At 41.1% G+C, this 22,448-nt stretch overlaps 1 protein-coding gene and 1 long non-coding RNA gene across 3 annotated transcripts in view; one reads left to right on the top strand and one right to left on the bottom strand.

Annotated features, from left to right (window-relative positions):
- FAM149A (family with sequence similarity 149 member A) overlaps nucleotides 1-22,448 on the bottom strand; it is an 85,620-nt gene that overhangs the window by 17,529 nt on the left and 45,643 nt on the right. Inside the window, exons 1-9 of one of the 2 annotated variants that reach the window (XM_069977709.1) lie at nucleotides 14,146-14,506; nucleotides 9,395-9,505; nucleotides 6,767-6,899; nucleotides 5,748-5,890; nucleotides 3,942-4,076; nucleotides 2,654-2,833; nucleotides 2,292-2,479; nucleotides 357-505; nucleotides 156-250 (exon numbers count right to left, since the gene is read on the bottom strand). In XM_069977709.1, coding sequence (XP_069833810.1) covers nucleotides 156-250; nucleotides 357-505; nucleotides 2,292-2,479; nucleotides 2,654-2,833; nucleotides 3,942-4,076; nucleotides 5,748-5,890; nucleotides 6,767-6,899; nucleotides 9,395-9,505; nucleotides 14,146-14,267 — 1,256 coding nt within the window. In that variant the 5' untranslated portion in view covers nucleotides 14,268-14,506. Of the gene's footprint in view, nucleotides 1-155; nucleotides 251-356; nucleotides 506-2,291; nucleotides 2,480-2,653; nucleotides 2,834-3,941; nucleotides 4,077-5,747; nucleotides 5,891-6,766; nucleotides 6,900-9,394; nucleotides 9,506-14,145; nucleotides 14,507-22,448 lie in introns of those variants that run through there. The other variant, XM_069977708.1, reaches the window with a different exon arrangement.
- On the top strand, nucleotides 13,166-21,564 carry LOC138797486 (uncharacterized). The gene is made up of 3 exons (XR_011363940.1): nucleotides 13,166-13,249; nucleotides 13,777-13,879; nucleotides 21,382-21,564. It is a non-coding gene; the product is annotated as an uncharacterized lncRNA (long non-coding RNA).

A 22,448-nucleotide genomic window follows, 5' to 3' on the forward strand; every position in this document is an offset into this window, starting at 1 on the left:
TTGTAAATTTTGCCATACATTTTTGTTATGTGGGGTTTTCCATGGAGTGCAAATGATTCCTACTGATTAATGACACTGCATGAATAGAGCCACAGATTCGGCTCTGCTACACCTGTGTGAGAAGTGATTTGTGATAATTAATGAACAATACATACTGTGTCTTCTCTGCCATTCCATTATGGCGGTGCTGTAGAGGTTTTGCTTGAATTGTCATTACTCCATTCAAGTCACTACTGAAATTACGACTTGTCTACAATGATGAAAATGATATGTGACATACAGTTAGGTATTTGTGAGTGACACACAAAGGTTGAGGCCAGGATGGGGCGTTGGGGACATGTTATCATAGTTTGTACCTGTGGTGTAAAAACATAAGCACCAAATGAAATGCTGCGTGCCTCAGAGCCCCGAGATGGAGGTATGCCTGATGTTTCTGATGTTATCCGTGGAATCGGAAGCTGAAGGTAGAGGTTTGTAGAATTATGGATCTTTCCTGATCTTTCCACTGAAATTGAAAATTGTTTGTTAGTTATAATGAAATCTAAAAACATCCCAACAGTACAGTACAAATATAGAGAACATGCCTAAGATCTTTTAACATGTAACATTATTAACCAAACAAAAGATCCAAAATGGATCACACAAATATGCAGGACAACAAATTTTCAATAACCAATATTTTATTTATTAACACAAAAAAGTAAAAAAATGGAAACAAGAAGCAATACCAAACACAACAAAATAAATAAAGAGAGCAGTACCAATACATATATATATATATATATATATATATATATATATATATATATATCCCTGTATTTCCCAGATTGCTCTCTCCATTGTCCTAATATTGCAAAGCATGGCTGATACAATATATATTACAGGTCCACAAAAAAAAAAAAAAAAAAAAAGTTCCCGGTTGTTGAACCTTGATCCTGGCCATCATCATTCTTTCCTTAGGACAATGGCCTGGAGGCCGTGTTAAAGAATGTAAGTGACAATGTCAAACCTTTTAAAAGCAAGAAAAGCTGCCTTACAAATTCTCTGTAGCTCAACTTAAACTGACACTGTATCCACCAACCCACCCCCCGAACTGCTGGTCCCTTTGATGAGAGTAAGTGCTTCTCGGTCATGCCCCCAGCATCTTGGTTAGGATAAAAATGATCTTCTCCAACAGCTGAGTCAATGTCTCTGTGCCCTAGGCCTGCGACTCCTCTCCTTTCTCCTAATGATGAGTGGGGCAGGAAAGAAGAACGGAGAGGCGTCGCAGGCCTTGGGCACAGGCACTCTAGGCCACGCCTTATTGATTCAGCTGCTGCAGATAAACGATAATTTTATACCCTAGCCATGGTACTGTGCACATTTTAAAACACAATCAATCAGACAGTTACTACTCAGCACTAAGTGAAGCTTACACGGTGCTATCTTCAAATTAAAAAGCGTAAAGGGAAGTATAGGTTACATCATGCAGAAGCTTTATGTAGGATCGGAAGGAAGATCTGCGAGAATATTTTAAAGCACACTTGTGGTTCAGGTGACTTTTTAGGATAAGCTGTCCTGTGTGTGTATGTGATGAATTGCACTATATCTGATCATTATATAACTTGTCATACAGTATGTTTTCAGCTATTTTCATTTCCGACAGTCCCCCCCACTCCCCTGCCCATAGACCTAAAAGGACAGCATCACATAATAAAGTGATAATTCATTTGGCCTATCAAAAAAAATTGAGCATAAATGATTAGTGGGTAAGAGAAGAGGTGTCCGAGGAGTGAGGATATATTACACAGTTTCTTATAGTCACTTACACTATTGGGATATGTTCACACAACGTAAGTTCTGCAACGGCCGTGATTAGTGCGGAACTTACGTTGTGCTGAAGGCTGAGGATATATATATATAATAGTTTAGTATAGTTTTCTGCAGCCGCTATTCAATACATAGCGGCCACAGAAAAGCCTCTCAGTTCACAAAATGGAGCGAGCGGCTCCGATCGCATGCTCCATTGTGTGTTGCGGAGAATTCAGCGGCGCTAAAGATCATCTAGGGATGGCCGGTCTCTTACAACGTAGAAACATGGCCTTAATTTGTACTATGTTGAAACAACATTGCCTATTTCTTGCTTGTTCTTGCTGTATCTAACAAAATGTGTTTGCTCAGAACAATCCATTCATAGTCAGTGGGGTCTTAAAGGAGGCTTAATGTTGAGGACTAATGAATCCATCTATTTCTTACACATAACATATCTAAATAGAAAATCAATATATAAAATTCCATCTTTATGTATTTACCGAAGGCAACTTCCCAAGTCTTAATGAGAAGTTCTTGCATGGATTCCACAATAGTCCCCCAAGTGTCATCAAAGACTTCCGCAGCGACTGTGTCCTTGATGCAGTCATTAGGGGAAACTGGAGGGATGCCCCGCTTACTTCTTTTTTGGAGAAGTTGAGTTTTCTTCTGCTCCACACCCTCATCATCACTAAAAGTTGAAGATGACAGAATTTTACAATCCTGAAACAAAGAACTTGTGCCAAAGCCTTAGCTTCTAGTCATCAATTATTTGAAGACCATACGCATAAAAATTTATAAAATTTGTAATCTTTTATAAAAGTCACATTCCTATTTTACTAGTAGAAGAGAATTAGCTATTTACTGTTCTCTGCTGTCATAGGCAAGGTACTCCTCGATAGTGCCTTCCACATCATAGATCTCTTCCTCCAGGAAGGAGTAAACTGACGACTCGGAACCCAAGGAACTTGCGCTAGTTGTGGACTCGTCAGTTCTTTGTAATGGTGATACTGAAGGAACAAGTCGTGATCCAGATACACAGAGTCTAAAATACATTATGGATAATAAACAAAGATGATAATATTTTTAATTATAGTACTAGAATGGGTACAACAAGGTAAAGTCCTGCTGGAAATTACTATACTATAGTTTCAAAGGGTAATCCTATAATTTATGCTTATGTATACAGTATCTAGATCATATTCTATAAATGCATTTCTTGAAAGGGCCCCAAATCTTGCCCAAGCTCACCCTTATCTAATTCACTAAGACAGATGTCCCTATAGACTGTGATGGAGAGCTGTCCATCTCCATTATAGAACTTACAGAAAGAGTCAAGTGCTGCTTGATACAACACTGCTTTTGCTGCACCTTAAGACAACTTTGTTATATTAAACATGCTATGTTCTTTTTTTAAAATCAGACTATGAGTAAATATCCTACCCATGTATGATCTGCAGGAGCATGTGTAGTGCAGCATTGAGTCCAGTGTTCACTAATCTGCAACTCTACTCTCTAGAGTACTACAAGAACATTATTAAATACATAAATGTGGGATTGCCTGGGACAGCCATTTTATCAGGAGAGATCTCGTAAGGGGGCATTCACATGTTCTGTGGACAATCTGTAATCATGGAATGTGTGCATGCCCCAAAGGCTTGCCATAAGAGGTTAAGCCCTCAAAACAGTACAATGTAATACATATACACAGACCTCTCTACCCCTACATCAATGATAATATGATAAGCACTGTGACCTGTTGTGCTATGATTCTTTTAGGTGTAAAAGCAGGGATCTGTTTTTCAAAGTCAATGAGCTGCCAGCATACTTAGGCTATATGTGTCTGGTTACAGGTAGTGCACTATATGGCCCACCCAGTTAATTGGAACCTTGCACTTATTCTAATGGTTTCTTACTAAAAAAAAAAAAAAAAAATATGGGCAAAGAAATAAAAACAAATTCTACTACAAAGTGTAACATTGTAGACTGCTATACAGCCATTATCTATAATATAGGTACTTTACAAAGCTAATTGTTTCAAGAAATCATACATTTTGATGCTTCTAAGAGATAAGTCCCCAGAGCACAATTATGGGGTTACCTTTTTATTCTTAGAAGCTCATACTTTATTGTATAAAGACTGCTATACATACTGCCTCAAGGAACTGGAGCTCTCACTAATAATTTGGGAACGTGCAGATGAACTTGAAGATGAGGAACTTGAATTCCTGCTATGAAAGTGCTGGAAGCCTTCGTCCTTTGGAAATATAAGTTGTTTCCCCAGTATTCTAAGTAAAACCAGGAAAAAAAATTATATGCATTTAGCGCTAAACCCAATGGTACATGCAAAGCTGCATTCATTAAATGAAAAATGTAAAATGAGTAAAGAGTATATACAAAGTATATAATTTATTGTATTAGAGAAGTTAATGCTCTGTTCTCTTGTTCTCCTGGTTAGGTAAGTTATATAAACCCAGAAAGATATCCTAAGGAAACCACACACCGGAAGGTGTCTCTTTTTAACATAGACTGGACCGGTGTGCACCTTTGTTTTTACTGTACAGCAAAGTGTAGTCTGCAATGTTTTCCCATACAGCATGGTAGGATAAAGAATATATGAACACGTTTTTGTGTTACAATGGAAGTCAAGAGCAACACATGTCACTCAATACAAACTTTTATCTGACGTATGTTTAGAAATACTCTTGAGGTATCTTAGAAGGATGAAAAACATGGTCGGAATAGAATCTTAAAGAAAAATTCTGCCTAAATATATACACTATATTATGTCCAGTGCAGTGAGATGATTGGGATACTATCAAACACCTATCTCACGCATGGCCCACTCAAATGTAGTGACTTCCTTTATAAATGTCCTAGAGAAGAAAAATGGATCATAGAGGCATTATCAGGGGCATAGTTATGGGGGGGGGGGGGTGAGGTAACAGTCACACCAGCCCCCTTAAGGCCCCTAGGCCACATGAAACACTCCAATATTATAAATCACACATAGTAGATGGTGGCCCTTTTATAGGTGTCACCTTAAAATCCTGACTCGTGACATATCCTTCTATCTTCTTAAATAGTATCACTCTGAGCTGGTGGGTGGGCCCTTAGTCCAGTTAGTTTATTCAGCACCGAGGCATGTAGAGCTGCTAGCCAATCAGCATTTACCTTCACTGGACCAGTCTGTCCACAGCAGAGGGAAAACTGACATCGCTTCCTGCATTTGGACTTTTTTTTTGTTTTTGTTATTACTAACGACTAGAGATGAGCGAACCGGGTTCGGTATTTGATTAGCAGTGGCTGCTGAACTTGGATAAAGCTCTAAGGTTGTCTGGAAAACATGGAGACAGCCAATGACTATATCCATGTTTTCCACATAGCCTTAGCGCTTTATCCAATTTCAGCAGCCACCGCTAATGAAATGCCGAAAGTTTGGGTTCAGATCGACTCGAGCATGCTCCAGGTTCACTCATCTCTACTAACGACCAAATGGCATTCGTGACGGTAAGCGTCAGGACCGGCCTCGGGACCCCCACGGGCCCCCGGGATCTCCGGCGCTGACAAGTCACAACCCCCCAGTCCGACGCTCACCATGGGCACGGGGAGAGGTAAACTCCTACTACTGATCAAATTCCCCTTGTCCCTGCTAACTGCCAGGTTTTAAAAACGGACAGATTTCTCCCTTAAAGCTGCAGGTGCAGTACGGACATCATAAAAACAATCATTCCAGATGCCTTTCAATGCAAAATGCTGGAAATTTAGTGAAGTGAAAAGAGATTACAGTGTGAATGAAGTGTGTTTTCTAGGCTAGTCACCAAGGGACTGAACACATGTATCTGCATATAACCTAAGAATGAATCAAACAAAGAGAGATGCCATGCTGCACATAACAACAAACAAGCAGCATCTAGGTGATTAGGTTGGTACAATACTCTTATATTGTCACATTTTACCTAAGATGAAGAGATCTCTTGGTCCAGTCTTTGCATTCTGTTTGCAGGTTCTTGTTCTGAGAAGTAACGTTGCCTTCGAAAAGCATCTCGTCCACATCCCAGAATAACTGGTGCACTCTCTGTGTGTTGGCTTTATCAAACTCCTGCCAGATGTAGTACAGAATGGGTAAATGATTGCAGACATCAAGAGCAGACACATGTTTAAATAGCATCTTGTGTGGAAGATAAACTTCTCCCTTTGTTATCCTACATTACTTCCCAAACAATGACAGAGTACATTATAAGATCATTTACACTACCACAGTTTGTACAGCAATCATTTTAATCCATGTATTTATTTAATTATATTGCTCTCTTTTATCCATTTGTAGACAGTTAATGGATCTATCAATTTCAAGATAGATACATCACTACAAACAACTTTCTTCAATGGTAAATCAGAATCCAAGGCTGGTTTTATGGCAATATGCATAGAAGGACAACCTTGCACAATGGAGTGGTAATTGTAGCGTTTACTGTGTCTTCCAGCTAATAGTGAAGTGGCCATTGTGAGATATGCATTTATAATGGGGGGGGGGGGGGGTTACACTATAGAGCTAAACAATACGCTCTTCTGGGTCTGTTTGTATTATTGATGGACAACAACATCACCAAGTAAACAAAGAGGAGATTATTGTGTTTGAAGATTAACGTGACAATACACTTTAACATATTGGCTTTAAAGGGACATGTACAATTCTTTATTAGGGTGCCTTCACACACACCGGATCCGCAGCAGATTTGATGGTGCAGATTTGATGCTGTGTTCAGTTATGTAGATCACATCAGCAGCGGATCTCCTGCAGATCCACAGCAAAAAAATCTGCCGCAATACAGTGTGTGTGAAGCTACCCTTAAGATCTACTAAAGCATCCATAGACAAAAACATGTAAAACAAAAATGCTACATGTGACAGCAGAAATTGAAGCGCTACTACACATGAACATCATCCAAAAAGATGGGAATGAGAAAAATCCTACATCGTCTCTCCAGGAGTAGACTGAGCTCCTTTCAGTAGACAGGCCAGTGGTATAGCTGTGTATTCCTGACCAGGAATGGTTTAAATCTGTTGGAGTGGTGTGTCCACTGGAAGACAAGGATGAGACTGATTCACTGTGAAACAATAGAAAAAAGAAGTCATTGAATAGCACAGCCATGTAATTTTCGGTAAAGTGAATATTCTGAACTGCACACCTCTATCAGGTGCTCTGTGGTAACTGGTTCTTCCACCATCAAGATTCTGAGAGAATGAACCACGGCACTCTTAAACAAGTCAAGTCAAGTTTTTATTGCAGAGTAAATAATTCCTTTGTTCCAACCAGAGTAAGTGTGAAGAGACCATAAATCCTATTATTGGCAACCTTTCGGTTACTCCTGGACTTTTCTCAAGCCATACTGTAGAGTCTCTGTGACATTCCACAAGACCTGGCTTCCCACAGAGACCCTATAGCTTGACAGAGGATTTGGAGGACCGAAACATTCATTGAATATCGGTCACACAGCCCTGACAGGGCAAACTGGGCTTCAGCCACACTTTCTATTATGTGCAATGGTGAATTGGGATGCGGGAGCACAGGGATGTGCCGCATCCCAATTCAATAGAATTAAAGTCTCCTGGCTGCTGTTTAGCTATAATTTGCACAAAATCGATGCGAGATTTCACGCAAATCAGGGCTAAACATTAGCCAGGAGACAGTACAGCAAAGTTTCTGTGTAGATGGTGAAGGACCTTGACATGTGACTATGATGTCTATGACTATGAGGTCCTGTATATACACTGCACTATGGAGGAGGTAGAAAGAAAATACAGGTGTGTGGGAGGAGTCTGGGGAGAGGGGTGAAGGGTGCCCAGTCTGGGAAGGGGGGCAGGGGGGTACTGGGTGACACCACTCTGGGAGACAAAGAGAGTGTCCAGTGTCTATTTAGGGGTCTGGGAGTATATTATTACATACTTAACCCCTTAATAACTGCCCTCTCCAAATATATATCACATTTATATAAACCTCAACTACTATCTGCAGAGGTAGGGAGCCTTGGCACTCCAGTTGTTGCAGAACTACAACTCCCATTACGTCTGGACAGCCAAAGTTTTAGCTTTGACTGTCCATGTATGATGAGAGTTGTAGTTTTGCAACAGCCTGGGAGTCAAGGTTCCCTACACCAATCTATAAAGCACCTGTATCTGTATATACAGCGACCATGATACAAAAGTCATTTTTCTAAATTATTTCTATTTTGAATTTGGTGATGGAATACCGTACTGGAGGTATTACTGCTGTTGTCTCCGCTGCTGAGTGGAGTTGATCGAACTTCGGGAAATCCTAGGTTCGATCGAACTTTAACATTCACGAACCTGTCGCATTAGATTTCTGATGCCTGCCTTGTCCATGGGGAAGGAGGAGAGTGCCCGGTTATCTAGGTAATAGGCTGAATCCCGGAATTCTAGGCGGTACCCGGGCACTCTCCTCCTTCCGCACGGACCGGTAAGGCATCAGCAATCTAATGCGGCAGGTTCATGAATGTTCAAGTTTAATCAAACCTAGGATTTCCCGAGGTTCGATCACCTCTACTGCTGAGCATACCTGTGCATTAGGAGACGGCACCATAGAATCACATTACACTGGGTGTCACACTGGAGATAGATCAGGAAGCTTCGCCTCCTAATTCACAGGTAAATACAGCAGGGAGCGGTAAAAACAACGCCTCCTCAGGTACAGACAGCAGGGAGCGGAGACAATGGCGCCTCCATTAAGGTACAGACAGCAGGGAGCGGAGACAACAGCGCCTCCTCAGGTACAGACAGCAGGGAGCGCAGACAACGGCGCCTCCTCAGGAACAGACAGCAGGGAGCAGAGACAATGGCACCTCCATTAAGGTACTTAGGGACCAAATTTTAAATGGGAAAAACGGAAGTACTTTAAAAAATGCTGATTGAGCCCAGAGCTGCTTGATAATCATTCTTCATAAAAACATTCCAGGTACACAGTAAATGACATTATGTATCCCATATTGTGAACACCACACTAGTGCTGCCAGTAGAGATGAGCTTACTGCACACACAAGGGGGGGGGCGCCAAATTGAATCTTTGCCCCTGCCGGGTCACGGAACGGCCGGTCTCTGCACGGATCTTCCCAGCCGGTACTTAAGTACCGGCCGGGTGATCTTTCCGGCCGCGGAGCTCTGATGCGGGCGCATCAGCGAGCGCCCGCATCAGAGCTTCCCATAGCCCACAGTGAACCAAGCGGCCGGAGCCGCTCGCTTCACTGTGTGAACTGACAGGGCTTTCTGCGGCCGGAATTCACTGAATTCCGTCCGCAGAAAACTGACATGTCAGTTTTTCCGGCGCCGTATGGGATCCCAGCCGGAGCGTATACCATGTGTGTATATCATAGATGAATTGGTTAGTGGCAATCAATTTCTGGTCTATTTTCATATGGTCCCATTGTGATGTGCTAATTCTGCATGTGAGCAATACTCCTTTCTATTGGTTATGTTGATTTCCATATTCATATATACATATCTATCTATTTAGATATATATGTATATTCTAATCAAAAATCACTTAATTTCTGAAAAGGAAAAGAAAACAAGAAAAAGCACATCGTACCAGCTGTAGTTATGGATGGCTTCCTGTACAGGCCGTGTAAAATGTACTGGTAGAGGGTCTCCTCCTTTGTCTGAGAGCCTAGGGTCTGTATTTCCACGAGACAATCCCTTTCTGATAAGAGGAGAAAAAAAAGATGAACATGATATATTTTAAATGAATAACTGCATACTATAAATTCCAAGTTATAAAGCAACTTCCTCTGTGCTTCACTGTGGCAAGACAAGAGTGTTTACACCCGGTATCTCTCATGCATGAAAGCTGATATGTCTGTGCCATGATGGAATCAATTCTGCATGCGTCAATGCCAGCCTGGCAGTGCATATTTTCTTTTGGCTATCAAATGTATAATCAAATTCTAATAATGCAAATAATAAAATCCTGCTACTTTACATATAACTACTATTTAGTATGGGAAACACAGTCATTTACTGCACATAAACAGCAAAGCTGAATACATTGGCTCAATGATTAACACTACAAGGAGCTTATCAACTTAGCCAGGTGGTTTCATGAGGAATTATTAACCGCTCAAAGCCGATGAGGCCTTCAAAATTTAACAACAAGATTGTCCAAAGTCTCTTTGGCCTCTGTTATATATGCAGTAACTTGTAAGGTAATACATCAGATAAAGTATAGGGAATATGTGTGATGGATATTCAGCGAAACAAAGGGCTGCAGACCATCAACACACCTGGGTATAGGGCAGAATCCAGGCTTACGTTGGCTGTCTCAACCTTGTCCTCTACCCATAATGCTTTACACTTAAAGTGTCGTCACTGATGTTTTTGCTGAATTTGTTGTGTTTTTGTAAGGCATTAATGTATTTTATTGTCAGTTCTATCAAAGGACAACAAAAATGCTCCATGTGTAAGTACTGTATACCCAAAAATGAAAGGCAGCTAAATGCTGTTTGTACGTGCTTTAATAGATGACCATAAGAATATCTTTTGTTTTCACCCTTCTGTATAAGGTCCTGTTCTAATGGATGGGGGGGGGGGGGGGGGCTGACTAACTGGGGAGACCTCCTAGCTAATGCAGTAAATTACATAAGGGGAAACCCCCTACTTCCTAGAGGAAACTGACGAATAGTTAAGACTATCTATTGGGGGGGGGGGGCTACCTACAAAGGGACACCTTCCTAATAAGGAAGACTAGTTACTGTAGGGCAACCTAAAATAGAAAATTATATCCTGGGAACGACCTACCTACCTAATAGGGAGCCTCCAGCCAACCCATTTACCTACCCATTTTACTGTGCGAGACACCAAGGGGGCATTGATATGTTTGTTTGAGGCACTAAAAGAAAGGAAAAGGTAGGGAGGGCTCTAGAAGAATGTGAAACCTAAGGGCCCTATTCCACCGGACGATTATCGTTTGCATATTCGTTAACGATTAACGATCTCAAGCGACCGCTATTGCGAAAGACCTGAAAATGTTCACTCATTTCCATGGAACGATAATCGTTACTTATGATCGTAATTGCGATAGTTTTTTCTTCGCTATTTATTTGCTATTGTGTTCGTATCTATTGCAAACGACCGAACGATGTCTTATTCAATGCGAACGTTTTGCGAATGAGCAATGATAAAAATAGGTCCAGGTCTTATAAAGCGATCAACGATTTCTCGTTCGGTCGTTAATCGTTAACTGCATTTCAACCGAACGATTATCGTTAAGATTCGAACGATTTAACGATAATCTGAACGATAATCGTCCGGTGGAATAGGGCCCTAAGAGATTTATCTAACAGGTTCTGCATAGAGATTGTTGAGATTGTTGAGTTGTGGCTGCAAGAAATTGTTCAGTGAGTCTGAGCCAGATGGAGAAGAAAAGGGAACGTAAATTATCCATTTCATGGAATAAAACATGGTGCATAGTATAATGAATTTTAGGGAACACAGTGTATATTATAATGAATTTTGAGGGGCATAGTGTATACTTATTTATTGTATTATAATAAATAATTTCTCTACATTGATTAAACAATATTATTATTGTTGTCAGCATTATTTATATGATGGGGGGAGGGGGGGGAGATGATATTTTTCTGCATGCCATGGACTCCCATTAAAAACAATGAGAAATGGGTTAAACTTTCCATGTAAATCAAGACGTATGGGGAAATAAAAACTGATAAAACAGTAGGCCTTGGCTATAAGCCCTGTATGGTTGTACTTGGTACTGCCACTTGGCTCCAATCAAGTAAATATTAGCATATATGGTACAATATGAGGATGTCCACTTTATTAATTTTATTTTTATTTATTTTTTAGGGTCACCCTTTGTTTATTTTAATTTTACACTCTTATTTCTATTTTATGCTAGTGGTACTAGCTGCGAACATATGATCAGTGCATTCTTTGCATATCTATATATAGATATTACTGTCTGCCCACCAGAAAGCCAAAGGTCTTCTTTTTTTTTCAGCATCCCCGCTACAAGGAATCTTGTTTAGTCATTAATGACATCACTGGTTTCTATAGCAACCACCCTGAGAAAACGCTGTGTTGGGCTATAGTTTTCGTGTTTCTGTCCCATTGTGACACATAATCACAAGAGAGAAGTTCAATCTGAGCATGCTCGCATCGGATCATTCGGCAATTTAATACCAGTGGCTGAAAAAGTTGGATGCAGCCCTAGGGAGTCCTGGAAAACATGGATACAGCCATAGTCTCTTCTCTAATAATCTCCCTTATAATAGTTATAATATTATTCCTTGTTGTAAGACAGGTGTCATACATTAGCTTCCAGAATCCTTAGGGCTTGAATAAAAGATGAAGGCAAGATTAATAAAGGAAAAGAACAAGTTGGATACTGCCAAAAGATACAACATGGAGTTCTACAATAAAGTGGTATTAAATGACACCTTGCAGATGAAAGGTAGTATTCCAATGTGATGTAAGATTCATGAGAACATATGATAAGTGTTTGTCGATATAGTCATGTAAATGAAAAGCACAAGTCCTTGACAACTTGACACTACGCTTTTCATAAAGCACTAAATAATTCAACAAGTTTAATCATTGTCTTAACCTAATATAAAGGATCTATTGTCTATCATCCAAAGTAAAGGAGTATTTCAATCTCCAAAAGTTATCACCAAATATTTACAGGATATAACATGACAAGCTGATTGGTGGAGGCCTGACCACTGGGATCCCTACCAATCATAAGAATCAACAAGAAAAATTGTACCGCTAAGTTGATGGAGCGTCCTGACTCCACTTGCCCCATAGAGAATGAATGGAGTGCTGACCACACACGAACAATGTATACTGCATTAGTTCTAGAAAGAAATTCTCCTCTGTCCTTATTATTGGTGAAGGTCCCAGTTGATGTGCCCCTACCAATTAGCTTGTTATCACCTGTCTTGTGGATAGAAGTAAATAGCCATACATGATTAAAAAACATTATCATGTTACTTCACCACTGAAGGGGAAATCCGATTACCCATTTCGAACCTTTACCCATTTCGTAGTGTTGGCTTTCTGTCCCCTTGCAGCCTTTTTGCGGCAGCCTCAGGTGGCCAGAAAGCAATTTCCATGAGCTTGGTACTGCTTCATTGCTACCCCGTTTACGCAACTCCCATCAACACCAATAGGAATTGAACAAATTTGCAGCTCAGCTGCTGCATAATTTTGGTGACAGTCAGTGACTAAATCATATAAATTGTGTCTATCTAGGGTTGAAGCAGTAAAGGTGTGTGTTTCAAAGACTGCTGGGGTGTGGACCCACACAGTGCCAGTCCTCTAAACACCTTACCCGAGTGCCCTTCATACAATGCTAGTTCCTCATACTATGCTATCAAGATAGCCAAGGTGTTGCACCCCACTGCCAGCAACGTTCTTCAACAAGGTGATGTAAACAGTCTGTTTTAAAGGGAACTCTTACATCTCTCACATTAAAAATGTAGTCCACGTAAAGTTCTGCTCACTCTGGGCTAAGCAGTCAAGTGTATGGTCCTCGTCACTGATCAACAATTCTCTTTATATATAGATGTGTGTATTTTTCCATTGCAGTGCTATTGTCTCGCAGGTGTCACCTTTATCTCCATTTACAATGATATTTCCATAGGAATAACTACTGACATATAATTATGACATTTCTACCCATACAATGCTTATTTATCACATGCTCATTGCAGTGCTACTGCCTGGCAGGTGTTACCCATACCCATTTAATGTTTTCCCTTATTGTATTATTTTGTCTTTTGCCTCTATAGTGCTGCTGTTACAGGTTTGTTGTATTTATTTGTAATTATTGCGAAATATCTACTTAAACAATTCAGGCATCAATGCAGTGTTATTGTCACCCTTATCCAATTTACATTTATATATCCATGCTAGGGATTTCTGAAATTATAATTATTAACTATATTATAGGATTTTAACTATACACAGTAATGGGGACAGCAGGGTACCTCTTCCACATGCCTGATATGGTACTAAGCTAAGTCTGCTGCCTGCACCAGGTGAAGAAAAAAAGGTGTGGTTTATTGGTTTTACTTCATATGTATCATATATTAGTCGTGTGGGTTCTGTATATGATTCTGTATGTGTATGCTGTAAGGAATAAGTGTAATAATAACAATTACATTGTAGGGTTGATCTATTGTGTAGTGGAGCTCTGTAACACACTGGACACAGCATGGCAATAATAGATATGGCAATAACAGATCAGCTGTCAGCAGTATAGTCTATAAGGCCATAGTAATCCAATGAGCCCAGAGAGCAGTGTGTGCTGTCACTTACCCAATGACCACAAGCTGACAGTCAGGGCTGAGATTGTGCGGCTGCTGCTGCTGCTGCCGGGCTGCCCGCCTCACTCTGCTGCTGCTGCTGCTGGAGGATGAGGAGTGGGCAGCTGTGGGCATTGATACACACAGCTCCCCGTCTGGGCACAATAGAAGGCAGCGCTCATCTCTCTCTATGAAGTGCTGGGAGCATTGTCAGGCACAGGCAGTCAGGAGGGAAGGGGTTACTGCTGGCTGGGAGGAGGATGTGGTGGCGGTGGTCCTCTGGAGCTCCCCCGGATTAGATACAAGGAGGTGCAGTTTATGCAGGTACCTGTGCTGCTGCTTTGTGAGGGCACTCCACCACCCCCACTCCCACTCCACCCAGTCACAGTGATTTGTGCCAGAGCCAGCATGGATGCAGAATACACCAGGGGATTAGCTAATCCCACCCTCAGTCTGTAAATAATAGACTAGGCCGGTGTTATACACAGCCCTGCATGCTGTATACTCATACACTGCTGGATAAGGCTGGGTTCACACTGCAGTTTACATTTTACAGTCCCTGTTTTATTACGTTTGTTTTGCGGTGGACTATGCTAAATGAAGAAAAATACAACAGGATCCATAGCATCTGCTTAACATGTACATTTATATCCTTTTCAAGAGTGTATGCAGGAGGGTGCACAAAAACACAGTGTGAACCTAGCCTAAGGGATAGTATATACACTATGTATACACAATGTATATTTACCAAATAGAGAAGTCATTTAAAGGGACAGCTCATGTTAATCTGGTTAAATATGTAATAATGGTTCCTAGGTTCAACCAAATGAACTAAAAGATAACTTAGAGTGAAGCAGTTTTTACTAAAAATCTCGGCACCTAGAACTATGTACCAGACCTAAAACATGTTGGATTTTGTATTGGATAATAGGGATACATCTATGGGGAGACTTATTTCTGGTTATTGTGGAGTTCAAGAAATCTCCATACTGTGTGATCACCACATCACCTCCCATATCTGCAGTATTCCCGACTCCTGGAGACCCTCCCTATGTGTGAATGATGTCAGCAGCTCATGGTAACTTTAGCATATAGATTTAAAGGGGTAGTGCGGCGCTAAACAATTATTCACAAAATTACACATTACAAAGTTGTACAACTTTGTAATGTGTGTTATGTATGTGAATGGCCCCCTTCCCCGTGTTTCCCCCCACCCATGCTAGACCCGGAAGTGTGGGACATTATACTCACCGCATCTTGTGTCGACCCCTGTCTGCCATCTTGGGACAATGACGTAGTCTTCGGGAGACCGTCCGAACCGCTCCATCCGTCCCTCATGCCGGCCCCCCTCTGCCGCGATTGGCTGAGCACAGTTATGCTCAGCCAATCGCGGCTGAGCTGCTGATGACACGGCAGAGGGGGGCCGGTATGAGGGACGGGTGGAGTGTTTCGGCCGGCTTCCCGAAGATTACGTCATTGTCCCAAGATAGCGGACGGGGGTCGCCACGAATCAGGTGAGTATAGTGCATCACACTTCTGTGGGTGGGGGGAAACACGGGGTAGGGGGCCATTCACATACATAACACACATTACAAAGTTGTATAACTTTCTAATGTGTGTTATTTTGTGAATAATTGTTTAGCGCCGCACTACCCCTTTGAAATCATTCTTTTGTTTTCCATGCATTCTGTATATCTATGATTTTATTATTATACAATATTTACTATTATTCTGTCACACAGAAGTAAGATGTCCTTTACTTTGTAATATAACTTTATGAAAATAATATTATAATTTTTTCTTTATACAGTGGTACCTTGGTTTAAGAGTAACTTAGTTTAAGAGCGTTTTGCAAGAAGAGCTCACAGTTTTTCAAAATTGTGACTTGGTTTAAGAGCATTGCTTTGGTTTAAGAGCTCCTGGTATTGGGTGGGAGCGTGAGGGGGGGAGGGGCATGGCCTGCATAGCGGGGTCTGCAGCACAGTACTCTGACCCAGGAAGTCTCTCTCACCTTCCAATTTATAGCAGATCCACTTCAAGCTGGGGCTTGCATCAGGGGACAGGACTGTGGGGGTAATCTCTTTATAGCTTTAACCCCTCTCTCCCCGGACAGAGAGTGCTGCTATACTGTGTCCACATCTGCCCTGCTCATTCCTTCATGCTCCCTGCAGTCTCTATCAGTCCTTGTGTTTCCCCTCCTCTCCATTCCTGCTATAATGTGCTTGCACTCACACTCAGCTATACACACTGCTGCTATAATGTGCTTGCACTCACACTCAGCTATACACACTGCTGCTATAATGTGCTTGCACTCACACTCAGCTATACACACTGCTGCTATAATGATTATAAAATGATTTTTGGGGTATGGAACCAATTGTCTACATTTCAATGATTTCTTATGGGAAAATTTGCTTTGGTATAAGAGTGGATTTGGATTACAAGCATGACCCAGGAACGAATTATGCTCGTAATCCAAGGCACCACTGTATATCCACTTTTGTTAAGTGGCAGCAGTAAGGGGCAACATGGGCCCCTCTGCTGCAACCATCATTTACGCCTGTTGCTCATTTCCGTCACGCTTGGTGCGTTACCAAGGATACCTAAACTTACTAATTAGAAGTCGACACTGCTGCTAAATCAGTAGCATCTGTGCTGGCAGGTACCCAGTAATGTCACTAATGCTTTATGGATTGATCTCAACAAGATGCCAGTCTTAGGCAAGCCACATACATTCCTTTTTCCATTTCCCATTCAGAAGCCACTGCAATTACTGCAATGTAATTGAATGGACCACCATGTAGATGGCTGCATACAATTTTTCCTAAATATTGCATATAGACTAAATTTTTTTATATAGACTTGAGATGCTTTCAAGTAAAAAAAAGTATACTCACCTTCCCCAATGCACTGCAACTGTACCGAGTGCAGCACATCCCCACTGCTTACTGCTGTTTCTCGTCTTTTCTGACATATACTAACTGCAGGAAATTCCCACTCAGCCAATCAATGGCCACAGTTGTGACCTAAGTCAGTCAGTGATTGTCTGATTCTGCATTTTCTGCAGGAACAACATGTCATAGGAAGTGGGGAGTAGTGTTGATGAAACTGTTCGAGAAAAGTTAAGTTCAAGTCGAACATCTCGATTTACTTGAACCAAACTTTTTACTGTTCGATCAAGTTGGTGTTTAAGTTCAAGTTCGAGCACCTTTTTGCCAGCCAATCAGTGCAGAGCACATAGAAGTGTCAGAGACGTCATTGCTGAGGTGTAGGGGTCTCATTGGCTGCTAAAATCACATGACCATCTCATATATATATTACTGTGATGTGTTCTGGGCGCCATTTTCTGCTCACTCATTGTGCTGAACAGACTGCTCTCTGTCTGTCTTCTTGCATGCTGCTATTTAGCTTAGTTAGTTAGTTAGTTAGTTAGTTAGTGGGATGTTTAGCAAGCTCAGGAACTTAAAGGGGTTGTCCGGCGATAAAAAATTATTCACAGAATAACACACATTACAAAGTTATACAACTTTGTAATGTATGTTATGTCTGTGAATGGCCCCCTTCCCCGTGTCCCACCACCCCCACCCGTGTACCCGGAAGTGTGGTGCGCTATACATTACCTGTCACGTGCCGACCACGGTCTCCGATCCTCAGCAGTGACGTCTTCTTCGGGAGGCCGGCGGATCTTCCCGAGTGCCGGCCGCCCTCTGCAGCGTCATCCGAAGCTCAGCCGCGATTGGCTGAGCATAACTGTGCTCAGCCAATCGCGGCTGAGCGGCTGATGACGCGGCCACGATCGGAGACCGTGGACGACACGAGATGCGGTGAGTATAATGCACCACACTTCCGGGTCTAGCGTGGGTGGGGGGAAACACGGGGAAGGGGGCCATTCACAGACATAACATACATTACAAAGTTGTATAACTTTGTAATGTGTGTTATTCTGTGAATAATTTTTTATCGCCGGACAACCCCCTTAAGGACAAGCTCAGGGACTTATCGAGAAGCGTAGGCTTAGTTAGATAGTTTTTGTGTGGGAGAATGATACAAGAAACAAACAGGGGACCTATACTACGAGGATTTTCACCACCTTGTGGAATTTCCCGTAGCTGTTCTATATTATTTTGGAAATGTGTTATCCATATTCACATGAATAAGGACGAGTACGTGTGAAACATGTCGACCTTTTTAATGAATTTATAATAAAGAATTGTGTATTTTATGTGAGCCGGAGACTCCCCTCTTTTCTGCAATACATATATATATATATATATATATATATATATATATATATATATATACAGTGAATTATTGTCATACAGATATATATCCAGGAAATAGAGTTATCTCTGTTGCTAAATATTTCTCAATGGCAAAAAGTGCAATTTTGCATTAATAAATAGCCCACCCAACTTTCCATCTTTCCAATATCAAAGCTGGGTGACCTCCATTATACTGACTACTATATAAGATGCTGGGAAAGCTGGGTGACCTCTATTATACTGACTACTATACAAGATTCTGGAAAACTGGGTGGCCTCCGTTATACGGACTACTATACATGATGCTAGGAAAGCTAGGTGACCGCCATTGTACTGCCTACTATACAAGATGCTAGCAAAGCTGGGTGACTGCCATTATACAAGATGCTAGGAAAGCTGGGTGACCACCATTATACTACTATACAGGATGCTAGGATAGCTGGGTGACAGCCATTATACTACTTTACAAGATGCTAGGAAAGCTGGGTGACTGCCATTATACTGACTACTTTACAAGTTGCTAGGAAAGCTGGGTGACTGCCATTATACTGACTACTATACAGGATGCTAGGAAAGCTAGGTAACCACCATTATACTGACTACTATACAAGATGCTAGGAAAGCTGGGTGACCTCCATTATACTGACTACTATACAAGATGCTGGGAAAGCTGGGTGACCTCCATTATACTGACTACTATACAAGATGCTGGAAATCTTGGTGGCCTCCATTATACTGACTACTATACAAGATTCTAGGAAAGCTGGGGGACCGCCATTGTACTGTCTACTATACAAGATGCTAGCAAAGCTGGGTGACTGCCATTATACAAGATGCTAGGAAAGCTGAGTGACCACCATTATACTGCCTACTATACAGTATGCTAGGAAAGCTGGTTGACCGCTCTTATACTGACTACTATACAAGATGCTAGGAAAGCTGGGTGACCTCCATTATACTGACTACTATACAAGATGATAGGAAAGCTGGGTGACTGCCATTATACTGACTACTATACAAGATGCTAGGAAAGCTGGGTGACCTCCATTATACTGACTACAAGATGTTGGAAAAGCTGGGTGACCTCCATTATACTGCCTACTATACAAGATGTTAGCAAAGCTGGGGGACCTCCATTATACTGCCAACTATACAAGATGTTAGGAAAGCTGGGGGACCTCCATTATACTGCCTACTAAACAAGATGCTAGGAATACTTGGTGACCTCCATTACACAAGATGCTGGGAATGCTGAGAGACCTGCATTATACTGACTACTATACAACATGCTAGGAAAGCTGAGTGACCTCCATTATACTGACTACTATACAACATGCTAGGAAAGCTGAGTGGCCTACAACTGGTGTCACTGCTGCCTCAACTCTGCTACGTCACTACTGCCTCAACTCTGCTACGCCACTGCTGTCTCAATTTTTCTACGTCACTGTCTCAACTCTGTTACATTACTACCTTACTACCTCAACTCTGCTATGTCAATACTTTGCTACCTCAACTGTGCTACGTCACTGCCGCCTCAACTCTGCTACATCTCTGCCATCTCAACTCTGCAACGTCAACTCTGCTACATCACTACCTTACTACCTCAACTCTGCTATTTCACTCTCAACCCTGCTACCTTAGTTATCCATTGAAAGGAATTAAGTATTTTACCCTCTTAATTTCTTTTGTCTGTCATTCTTAGAGCCACATTTTCTTCACTAAGTTGTTCCATGTATCCAGTTTACTCTTTTGGATTGTAATTCCAGCTTCTCCTCACCTGTATAGGTATAAAAATTAACCCAAACATCTCCCATTGACTTTAATGGGGTTCGAGTTTGAGTTGAACCTTGAACCAAACATCACTACTATTCAAGGTTCAACTTGAACGCGAACATTTTACTGTTTGATCATCACTACCGGGGAGTAGTGAGGACCAGTACCATTGAAACAGCAGCTGTGGGTAAATGGGGCAGGTGAGTTAAAATTATATGGCCATAATAACCCTTTTTAACCCAAACTTACAGAATCACAGGGAGTTTGCTTGATTTACCCCTGACAGGAAGTTCTTTTATTTTCCCTCTTTCCCAAGACAACACATCATCCTCTGTTGTCACAGGAAGCTTGGCTGGATCTTGTATTTAAGCTCCACCCCCTGAGTGATGCCATTATCTCTGGCCAGCCTCTACAGTTTACACCACCACCTCTGGCCACCATTTATTGAGACATTTAGAGAAGAATGAGGTGTGTTTACAGCATGTTTCCTTGTGCTAAATGGTGCTGACAGAGAAACAGGCAGTGCATACTGCAGCTTTTCTAGCCTTGCTGTGAGGAGAGGTAGTCTGTTGTATAGACCAGTACTCTGCAGCAGCTCTGACTGGGGAACTGATAGGAGTGCTGTGGGAGGGAAGTAAGAAGGGTGGGAGAGCTATGATGAACAGCTGAGGGAAAGCAATGCATTCTGGGAATTTTAATGCCTAGCAACTGCTCAACCAGAATGCACAGTAAGTATCTGACATACAGTAGGAAGAAACCCAAAACCACACAATACAAATAGACTTGTGGTTCATGTAGTTCAACAAGAAATTAGTGAATCCCATCATCTAAGAATCATTTCTTATCAGAAAAGACATCCACTAAGGCACCATTTGTAAAGAAGTAAACACTAAGCTAATATTACCATATCATATAAATCCAACAAGTCTTTAGAACTGTCACATGATATTGTTGTGCATGATTTTTCTTTTAATAGTATATATTGTGGTAAATACTTTAAATCGAAGTATTTTAGGAGTGATACCTTTGTTGGCCAATAAAGGTATCACTCCTAAAATGCTTTGATTTCAAGTATTTACCACAATATGGATTTTTCTCGCTAACACGGTACCATGCTATACATTTTTTTATAATCTTTTTTTATAGTAGTAAGCAGCGCTGAGAAGTGATAACTCTTGCTGTAGAAATAACAAGATTTTGCCGTTTTCTTGAAGTGCCGGGTAACCCTCAATTACACTGGCGACAATACAGAAAGTGTCTGGAGACCTATGTACAGAAGGAACTAATTGATGCAACGTCCTGAGCAGTCTCTGGAGGACCCGCACAGATGCTTACCAAGCAAACATGGATATCCTGTCCCCTTTGTGGTTTCAGAAAAAAAAACAAGACTGAAGGTCGTGAGGCATACAGCATATTCTGGCAATGATTCTGTCAGATTTGTTGATTAAAGACTTGTATTGTATGTAATGTAAAACTCTTACGCCTGTTCACTGGTGCGTGCTGGTATATACAATATATACATTATATGGATCTGAATGATTATAGATAAACTTCAGTGGGCATTTTCTATGTACTAATTGATAAAAGTAGCAGATGCTGTTTTTGTTTGTTTTTTAAATATGGACATAACAGCTGGTAACTACTGGAAGACACTTTAAATAAATTTAAAGGGAACTCTGGTTTAAAAAACATTGTTGTCAAATCAACTGATGCCAGAAAGTTATACAAATATGTAAATTATTTTTATTTAAAGTGTCTTCTAGTAGTTACCAGCTGTTGTACACTTTGCAGGAAGGAGAGTTTTCTTTCCAGTCTTACACAGTACTCTCTGCTGCCACCTCTGTCCTTGACAGTAACTGCCCAAAACAGGAGAGATTTTCTATAAGGATTTGATCCTGCTTTTGGACAGTTCCTGTCACAGACAGAGGTGGCAGCAGAGAGCATTGTGTCTGACTGGATGCAGTATGCAATATACACCACTTCCTGTAGGACACACAGCAGCTGATAAGTACTGTAAATAGAAGACTTGTAAATAGAAGTATTTTCACAAATTTGTACCAGTTAATTTGAAACCATTGTTTTTTTCACCAAAGTACCTCTTTAACATTAGAACTATAACTATACTAACTATAGAAATATAAGGGAGCGGGACTTCCTCTTCTTTGTGTGCAGTGTATGGAAGTTATTACAGAAACTACTTTTTTCCCCCTACTAGCTCAGGAAGAACTAAAAATTAGAAATTAGGGAAAATTATGGCCAAAAATATTGATTAAATGCTTAA

Source organism: Dendropsophus ebraccatus, chromosome 7 (assembly GCF_027789765.1).
Source record: "Dendropsophus ebraccatus isolate aDenEbr1 chromosome 7, aDenEbr1.pat, whole genome shotgun sequence".
NCBI classification, from domain to species: Eukaryota; Metazoa; Chordata; class Amphibia; order Anura; family Hylidae; genus Dendropsophus; species Dendropsophus ebraccatus.